Below are 10668 nucleotides of genomic sequence, written 5' to 3'. Positions count from 1 at the left end.
TGTGTGGGTTAGATACTTGCAAAATGTTATCTGCTCTATCCGCCAATTCACTCAAAGTCAATTCTGGTGAAGCCGCTAAAATTTTGCGAACATCCGCTGGAAGTCTATCGAGTAAAAGCTTTTTGAGAAGCGTTTCCACCATCGGATCAATTTGACCATGTTGATTAAGTGTATTTCGCATATCGCGCAGCAAATCACTAGGACGCCTAGTCGTGCTATTTATGTCCGTAGCAGATAATAACTTGTTCAAGCGCAAAGCTTCACTGGCCATAAACTGCTTGATTAACTCATGTTTCAGATGTTGATATGGCTCCTCGGCGTTCGGTTTCAAAATTACATGGTTAACACGATCTATATGACCAGAGTCCAAAGCCGAAATAACATGTAAGAATTTCGCACGTTCTGATAGAATGTTATGTTCCACAAAGATGTTTTCAACAACAGATACCCAGGCAAAAATATTCTTAGGCCAAAGCTTAGGTATATTCAGCGACGATCCTGAGGCGCGCACACCTCTATCGACTGGAAAACCATCGGAGGCAAAACTACCACTTGGCGGGACTACGAACGTCGACATGACGGGGTTTTGTCTGCTCGATGTCGATGGAGAAACTATCGGCTCATTCAGAACTGAAGTAACGACATTTGAATCCGGCAACCGATTTATATTACTATCGGGTACAGTTACTAGGGAGGTTACAGTAGCGAGGGTTTCCGTTGTAGGGTTAGACATTATACTGGTTCTAGATGTAGGACTTGTTTCTATGAGCGACTTTATAAAATTTGGGGTAGGCGTCGATCGCGTTGTCCTATTAAAGATAGGCGATAACGTAGGTTTGGTTTTAGTCGAGCGCAAATTATACTTAGTGCCGAAAATTGGTGGAAAAGATGCCATAAACTAACAATAAATGAATAGAAAACTACCAAGGTAATGAAGAAATAATAACAAAGACATTACCGCAATGATAAGCAGTTCGATATATATCCCAAAGACATCCAACGTCGCAGAGTAGTGGTAATCCGAGTGTGTTGCGGTGAACTTCTCGTCTTGTTACTTGCTCTTCAGAGGTGCAGTGTTCTTCTTCTTGTTGTAGAAGAAAGTCGGGTCACCATTTATGGGATGAGGTAGTGTTTGGATTGGTTTTAGACTGGCCTGAGCCAAGTCTACTGTTTGACTCCGAGCTAATGATTGTCTTTGACTCCGTTGCGTTTACTGTCTCTATATTGCTTCTTAAATCAACACCAACTTCATAAAGTTTAGTTGTTATATTGTCCGAATAAGTTGTATCGAATTAGCAATATTTACACCATGATCCCACTTTCATAATAATTCAGTAATAACTTCAATTCAGCAGAACAAGGGAAATAACTCAGAGAAGAGAGAATTTCCAAGAGACGATTTAAATCCAACACTTGTTTTATATACTAAAATATTGACCAATGAGCGAGTGCCAAATTAACTGCTATCACACGTGTACATGTGTCCATGTTATTCTAAGCTTTTCATCACAAAGAATTCAAATCGATTTTACACCAGTACAGAAAACCACTTGACACACTTACTACATCACATGTTGGTTTGAAACTACGATTGTGATTAAAGATACTAGAACCAATCATTGCTACCATAAAACCACGTGTCGCATATTGTCGTTATCTGAACGTTTTCAAGTACACTCAAACTTTACGCCGTGAAAACAATGCTATTTGAAACACTTCAATCTGCGTTAAATATGTCGGTTCAGAATTTCTTGTTTGAATAAGAGATTAACACGATAAATACGTCTGTTTTAACATTTACTTAATTCCAGCCAGAGAAAATGCAAACTTATGCAAAATGCCAATTTATATAAATTATTGCAATTATTAGGCTATCCGAATGCCACATTAGATTTGTGTAAAATGGACCGCAATAAAACGTGTAATTTGGACCTCCCCCCCTAAATTACACGTAGAGGCAGATAACATTACCTGTTTTCTTAGGATATTAAACTTTCATTTTGTGATCCTTCTGATCTTGAACTTAGTACAAACATGACCACAAGAGCTGAGCGTAAGAGCAAAGGAGTGTATGGAAAGTGGGATGAAGAAGCGATGCGACATGCAATAGGGGCTGTAAGAGATGGCACAATGGGTATAAAAAAAGCAGCCGAACAGTTTCATGTCCCCAAAACGACTCTTCTAAGAAGACTGAAAAAGAAGAACAAGATTGCTCTTGGCAGCCGCAAGATGTTAGGAAGATCTACTGACCTCCCGGAAGAGATTGAAAACCAATTGGCAAAGCATATTGAAGATATGGAAGCCAGGTTTTATGGCTTGACATTGATGGACCTTCAAAAGCTTGCATTCCAAATTGCAGAAGCTAATAACATTTCTACTAGATTCAACAAAGAAAAGAAAATTGCTGGCTATGATAGGGTGAAAGGATTTCTGAAAAGGCATCCAGAAATATCTCTTCGATCCCCGGAGGCAACATCACTAGCGAGAGCATCCGGATTTAACAAACCACAGATAGCTAAGTTTTTTGAACTCATTCATGACATTTATGAAAAGAACAACTTAACTGCTGCCAGAATTTATAATATGGACGAATCTGGGATAAACGTTGTTCAGAAATTGTCAAAAGTTTTAGCTAAGAAGGGGAAATATCAAGTTGGCTCGATAACTAGTCAAGAGCGAGGACAAAATGTGACGGTTATTTGTTGCATGAGTGCAGCAGGAAATTTTGTCCCACCAGGCTTCATCTTTCCACGAGTGCGTATGAAGGAAGAGTTGAAGGATGGAGCTCCTCCAGGAAGCATGTTCACTTGTCAAGTGAGTCATGTTTAATTGTCTAGCAATCCTACCAGGCAAAACCCATCTTTTCTATGTTGATGCTATGTGTGCCGACATTGAATCTATGTAGGACTGTCAAAATGGTGGTTGTTACCACTGGGATGCTAAAGATGTCAAATTTTATAGCCTGCACTATTTACGTTTGCTAGTGTTTTCAAATGTTTCAACCAATTGGGCTATAAATTAATTAAACTATGCTCATACTGACAATTTGTTATTTGTAAAAGTTGGTTTTATTATCACTGTATGGTGCATAAATTTGGCTTTGCTTTACAAAATGTTAGTCTCTCTATGCTCAATAGTTCGTAATAAATTTTGAACCTTTTTTCAGAAAAAGGGATGGATGAACAACGACATATTCTTGGAATGGATAAAACACTTCAGCCAGCATGCAAAGCCTAGCCAAGAAGAGAGGGTCCTGCTGATCTTAGATGGACATAAAAGCCACACGCACAATATCGAAGCTTTAGAGTTGGCATCAAAAAGTGGTGTTATTATGCTTTCATTACCACCACACACCAGTCATCGGATGCAGCCATTAGATTTAACTTTTTTCAAACCACTGAAGACCTATTATTATCAACAAATTGAGCAGTGGCTGCGTGCAAATCCTGGACGAGCAGTCTCTGCGTTTCAAATTTGTCGTTTGTTTGGTCTTGCATATGGAAAAGCTGCAAATGTTAGCTGTGCGGTGAATGGATTTCGAAAGGCCGGAATTTATCCAGTTAATATGCTGGTCTCTAATGACGGTGATTTTGCTGCTGCTGATGTCACAGATCAACCCGATCCAGCTGAGAATTCAGATGATCTAATCGCCACCACAAGCTCAGCTCTAGTGGAAAATGCAAGCTCAACTGCAGTTAACACCACTCCTGCTTGCATCAACAAAACAGCTGAAACCAGCAATCTAGTTTCTGACATGCAAGCCAGCCCTCTAGGCTTACTCTCATCCATTTCTTATTCTGAGAAAAAAAAAAGTGTTGTAACTGTCACAGATATCAGCCCTCTACCAAAGCGAATCCGATCTATGAATCCTGGTACCAAACGGCGAAAATCTTCACGCGCCACAATTTTGACAAGTTCTCCTCATAAAAACACTCTGAATAAAAGAGACAGTGATGTGACAAAAAGAGGCGGTGCACAAAAAACGAAACAGAAGAGAGGAAGGAAAACAGAGAACAAACAGAATTCCATCTGCCTGGTGTGTGGAGATTCTGCAGATGAAGACTGGATTCAATGCAAAAACTGCAAGGAATGGGCCCATGAAGAATGTGCTGATATTAGTGATTCCAAGTATTATTACTGCGACAACTGTTCGTAAATGTGTGTTTCTGTTTTTGCATGGGTTGTTCTATTTTTGTGAGTTATCGATGGTTCCAGATTGCACAATCACACATTGTGTAAATTGGACCCCTCATTTGAAAAAATTAAAATTGACTATTTACCAGCAGTGTCATTGAATTAGAAACTTATACAGTGAAGTTAGGTGCTATCCGAATAAAATTGAATATTAAGTTGTATGTTTTGTTCAAAAATGAAAGGGGTCCATTTTACACAACAGTTGTGTAAATTGGACCCTTAGCATGAAAAAATTTAATTTGGTAGTGCACCTCCAGTTTAAATTATTTAAGCCCGATACTTCGTTATGTTGTACCTTTCATGTATGTGAATAAACAAGTGAAGTTTGGAAGAAATCGACCAAGGACTTTCGTTATTATCAAAGATTTTGCTTAAGGGGTCCAAATTACACTGGTTTCCCCTAGGCCTAGTTAACAGCAACTGAAGTTACTCATACTGTTACACCATTAGGTAGTGTGCCAGTTAGGAATGAAAGAAAATAACAATTTCATTAAAATAAGATGAATGAGCTAACAATTTCATGAATAATAAGTTATAACAATTTCATTCGAACATTATCACCCTATAGGCCTTGTAATGAAATGGTTGTTTATCGTTCCTTAGCCTGTAAGGGCGACCACTTCAATTACAATGTTTGTTCGTTGAATTGTTTAATGTCCTCGATGGTAAATGAGTCTCAAGGTCGTTGTTTCGCTTTTCTTAATCTTAGAATTAATTGTTCACCACGACAACTGTATATGCTGATTATATTGAAGCTTCTTTGAACGATTACATTTTAAATAAAAGCATTGGGACAGCTACATAATAAAGTCGACCACTTTCTAGGGTTGACTTAGTAGACTGTAACGCATATTGAACAACTATGAATAATAACACACGCAATATAGGCATGCACGACATTTTTGTCACGACTTAATACGATAAGCAGAGAGTAATCGATTACGTAACGCAATGCTTTGCTTTGCCGATTTCCGTAAACAAGTATTCTATGCGGCATTCGATTTGCAAGCAATTTTATAATATCATCACAGCCTATTAGTTTTTGGATGACATAAAGACAAAGGCTTTAATTGTTCGTTTATAACTCTTTTTGACTCCGATGATTATGCTATCTCTTGTTACTTTAAGTCAACACAACGTTCATAAAGTTCAAATTCTTATATTCCAAACTCTAGTCGTAATTACATCAGAAGAACTTATCACGTCCCATTTCTACAAACACACTTTTCATACAGACCTTTCATAAACCTTGGATTTCCTCAAGAGAGATTTTATAAGGAGTACGATTAAACCAAGGTCAATTCTATTTATCCGTTTGGTATAGACAATAAGCTAAGGTTATCAGTTATACATAACGATTTGTCACACAATATCTCCTTTCTAACCAGTAACAATTTGACAACACTATTTACATCACAGAACTGTGTCAACAAGAACACTTCAAAATTCAGTGTTATTATTGTAAAAATACGATCTATACGTAGCATGATGCAAGTAACGTGTTTTTCGCTGATTGACTCACATATAGGGATGTGTCGATACGAACCCAAACCCGAATAGATTCGCCGAATATCGCCTTTATGGAAGATTCGGGCGAACACGAACACCAACAATGGCGAACCCGAATACAATATTACTTATATATTTACTGACTTTCGTAAAAAATTATGATCTAGTCTTCCGACAATGCTAAACTAGAGTCAGCAGTACTCACAATGAAGATCGTTTCCTAACGATTTTGCTTTTTCGATTATTTCTTTAAACACTATTTTTCGAAAGAAAGCGATTTGTTTATCGATTACGTCATTTTAAAAGCAAGACTTGACAACTTTTGGAGAAAATTTTATTGCTTCGTTCTAATACGAATAGATTCGGGATTCGTTCGTGTCGACCTTCATGATAATCTTCCTCGCGGCACATCCCTACTCACATAGCGACATAAAAACTTAGTTGAAACCGCTTTCTTTTCCCTTCTTGCTTATTCATCATTCAATTCAATTTTTTTTGGATGAGAAATGGATATGAAATTGTTTCTGATGTGACTACGACTACATTTGGAAAATATAACAATTTAGACTTTATGAATGTTGTGCTGACTTAAAGAAACAATCAGAGATAGCATATACGTACCCTTTGGATCGCATAGACTTAGAGTATAGAGTCTATAGTTTGTACTATAGACCAGGGGTGGCCAGACCTGCTTCATGCTCGAGCCGCATATAACATATTCCAGTTTTAAAAGAGCCACAACACAAACACAACAAAAAACACGAATTTATTCACTCACAAAGAAGTGTAGCTATTGATTAACATTAGTGCTGCGTGGTGATACTATGAGTCTCCAACTGGGCTTCACCAACTCTTTTTGCAATTATTATTATAACCGTAACCAAGACTTAAAACTAGGTCAGCCCTGACGTACAGCTTCAATCTGACAGTTTACTTAACTACAGTGTACAAGTTAGCACACTTCTGTACAATAATGTACTTTTTGGAGTGTAATTTGATTATTGCTAACAATGAGTCCATTGTTAATACGTGTGATAGAACGCATTGTTTCATAATCTGATCAAACAACTCGTCTAGACCGGAAAAATTGCATGTCTAATTCAACAATGCTAATTCATTAAAGAGCCGCAATCAAAGGCTCAAAGAGCCGCAGTTTGGCCACCCCTGCTATAGACCATAGGCTACCCGTCAAATCTGTCCCGTACTGATTGCCGTGGTTGGGCTATAAGCTGTCACCTATCAAGCTATTGGCAGTTAGGGCAATCTATACAGCTGTAACAGATACACACGCGATCTACAATAGGTATTGCTAAATTTATGAATTTGTTAATATTCTCTGTGATTACCTATGACGTCACAATAGCCTTCATCTACGTCACAATTAACGCCAATTTTGCCATTCCCTTTTTCTTCTAATTACCTAACCAAGAATTAATTATTTTTCAAAACTATTTTACCTGAACATTCAGTTAGCAATGTTCTTTCATATAAGATCAACTTGTTGTTGGACTTGCCTCTCACTTTACGCCAATTATCGGTTAGCAAATGGAAACATAAAACAGTTGTATTTCGAACAGATGAAAGTGTATTGGATGATGTTCCAATCAACAGAGACAAACATGACATGGCGAATTACAACACCAGCATGGATTGAAGTTCCAAGATGTATTCTTGTAGCGTATCAATCCAGTGAACGATCAGATAAACAAGAGATGAATAATATGATTTTTGTTAACGCAAGTTTAAGGCGTATCAGTTGTAAGACAAATAGCACTCAATAGAGTAATTACAGGAGTATAGAAATACTGCTGATAGTCCCTTTCATGTATATGCGGTAGTTATTTCTGGTCAATATCTTCAGTTAAAAATTATCGGGACAGATGAATGTCATCATATAAATTATGTGGCATACTTATAAAATGTGTATGAAAGTAGGTTTATCACTAACACGAGACAACAAACAAAAAGTTAAAGACGCTTTTCAAAGGAAAACTGGCCTTAAACTTGGAATGTCTTGGTTTAACTCAACAACAAGTTTATAAAATTAATTCTGCAAAAGCAAAACGATCTGAAGTTACTTTGAAACTATCTAAAACTCTAACATCGAAACAGGGTGATTTTCTATGTACACTTCCGGCAAATCTTGCTGGAAGTCTGCTCCCTAGTTTATTAGGCGGTAAAGAACTTGTTTTACCAGAAACGCAGAGACAACTCTAATACTTTCAGAAACCTATTCTTGGAGAGGGCTTAATCCTTCGACCTAATTCTCCATTTAAAAATATTCCGATTTTAGGATTAATATTAGGCTATAAACATATTATGCATAAAATGTACTACGAATACTCGATATACCTAGCTGAAAATCAAAAGAAGAAAATTGCAAATGCATGCAAACAGAAAACTGGTGTAAGAACCAGATTAAGCAAGTTTGAACTCACAACAGATTAAGAGAATCAATAAAGCAAGGAGCTCCGGACATGAGGTTGAAATTAAATTTCGTAAAACACAGTTGCAGAGACAAGGAGGTTTCTTAGGTGCTTTGGTCAATTTGGGAAAACTGGTGCTAACCTTTTTAGCCAAAAAGCATTACTTACTTTGGAATTAGCAGCAGCTTCTGGAGCTATCCAAGGTGCAACAAATGGAGCCGTAAGAAATAACTAGGCTATATGTATTATAAAATGAAGCCGCTACCTAATCTAGACTTTGACACTATTATGAGTGAATGACCATGGGACATTTAATAAGGACATGTTACCTGAAACAATTAACCTAAACGAGTCAACTATTGTGAATGTACAAGACTACTTCAGTGGTGCTGGAACTTATTGGGTTTTTGTTTATAATGACTTAAGGTCATCGACACTTCAAACATAAAAAATGTTTACAATGACACACAAATTCAAAATATTAGTTCAATTTTATGTTGTTACTTTGCATTTATTGTGTCTTCCGACGAAACAACAATCAAAAACCAGAGTAAGTTTTATTAGATTTTTATGATAAACCTTCATTGTATAATGATATGTTCATAAAACACTTTGCAAATTTTATCTAATCATACAATAAAGTGGAAACCTATTGTGTACGCGAAACAAAAAGGACTAAATGTGTTCCAGGAACCAAAAAAACTCTTAAAATGAAAGGAAACAGACTCATTTTACGATATGTGTTTGCTAACTGCTGTATTCTTAAACATAGTTTTATTTACATTAACAAAAGAAGAACGTTATTAGATGTACATTCACTCACAGGAAAAGTACCTAATCCGAAAGTTTGATTGGCTTTGTCAAATCGTGGGTAGGCCTATACTGGACCGTATAACCCCTCGACAAACAACCTGATGCTAGCGACCAACCTTTACCTAGACAGGTGGATGCTATTACAATGAAACATGATATAAGGTACATGCAGCAAATATGGCCCGCTAATTTTTAAAAGCTCTTAACTCTATGTTCGTTCTGTGTATTTGGTCGTTTGATAGGATGGGTCACAAGTTATTTTATTTTCAGGCGTATCAGTAAAATAATTTAAAAATGATTCGAAATTTCAGACCTTATTATCAGCAAACGAAGGTAATAAGGCCCAATGTACAGTTGCATGGTATAGGCCTATGCATGCAAAATATTTTATTTTCAAAATATTACAAAAAATAGGCAACCAGCAATCATTAGTGATCAAAACAGCATGGCAATGGAGTTACTTTACGATACAGATTGCCCATCACAGAATTATACGAAAACGCACATGCAATCATGTTTATATTTTTCAAGCATTCAAAAACGGTTCAGTGTTTAAAGTCATTTCTAGATCAAAGGTTCTCAATTCGTCTCACTTCTTACAGAACTTTAACAAGAAAAATCATGTTTGCACAATCAGCGGCATTTGGTATAGTTTCTAAACTGTTTCAACTTTGTTTATCTTTCAAAGGAACTATCCAACCAAACTTAAAAAATACATCAATTACCATAATTGAATATCTATAACCTCTATTCCATTTACTAAATTGTTGCATTTCTACCAAATCAGCTGCACAAATCTCATCAATAAATTTACAAATAACTCGACACCAGAGAAATTCTTTCTTCTTTAGTTTATGTAATTTATTAGCTAGTTCGATTTCCCACGACGTCTTTTCCCGTGTTTTTTGATACACCCAATCCTAATTTATATTTAGTTCCAATTGCGGCTTGAACAAGTTTTTTATCAAGAGATTCTCCAATCGCTTTTGTTTTGGTTTGCGAAAGATTATTATCTAACATCGTTTTATTACATTTGGATTCCCCTTTCTTATTACTGTGGGGATGGCGATGTGATTGTTCTAGGTTGGCCTAAAACCAAAGGTTTTAGTCTTTCTTTTAGAATTTCTTGACTACTTTATCTTTGACTCCGTTGCGTATGCTATCTCTGATTGTTTCTTTAAGTCAGCACAACATTCATAAAGTCTAAATTGTTAATTTTTCCAAATGTAGTCGTAGTCACATCAGAAACAATTTCATATCCATTACCTCATCCGAATAGGACTATCACTTGAATTGAATGATGAATAAGCGAGAAGGTAAAAACCGAGAAGAAGAGGAGCCAGAGCGATTTTAACCAAGTCTAAGCTTTTATATCCTATATGAGCCAATCAGCGAAAGACACGTTACTTGCATTGCTACGTATAGATATGTAACATATTCTTCGTCACGGAGGCTTTTGACCACAAACACTATCAAACTTCATACACTCTAAAATGCGACGCTACTTGAAAACACTCATATACTAGGTCAGTAGCCTATGTCGGTTTAGTGATTCAATGTGTGAATAACAGGATTAACCAAGTAAAACACAGCTGTCTAAATATTACATTTCATCTAACTGGAGAACACACGATCGCTTCTTAAAATGCCAATTATATGACTTATTACAATTCACAATTACAATCGCCATATTACTGTGGTCACGGTAACAAATAAGCCTATTATT

At 36.5% G+C, this 10668-nt stretch overlaps 1 protein-coding gene across 1 annotated transcript; it reads left to right on the top strand.

The window, feature by feature from the left end:
* The first annotated feature begins 1139 nt into the window (after positions 1-1139).
* LOC143446896 (uncharacterized) lies at positions 1140-4353 on the top strand. Its single transcript, XM_076946751.1, has 2 exons — positions 1140-2814; positions 3167-4353. Exons 1-2 carry the CDS (start codon positions 2035-2037, stop codon positions 4154-4156), a joined length of 1770 nt encoding a protein of 589 aa, XP_076802866.1. The 5' UTR covers positions 1140-2034; the 3' UTR covers positions 4157-4353.
* The last annotated feature ends 6315 nt before the right edge of the window (positions 4354-10668 follow it).

The sequence above is a fragment of the Clavelina lepadiformis genome, chromosome 2 (assembly GCF_947623445.1).
Source record: "Clavelina lepadiformis chromosome 2, kaClaLepa1.1, whole genome shotgun sequence".
NCBI lineage: Eukaryota > Metazoa > Chordata > Ascidiacea > Aplousobranchia > Clavelinidae > Clavelina > Clavelina lepadiformis.
Note: the sequence above shows the minus strand (reverse complement) of the source record. Positions and strands in the feature narration are given on the sequence as shown.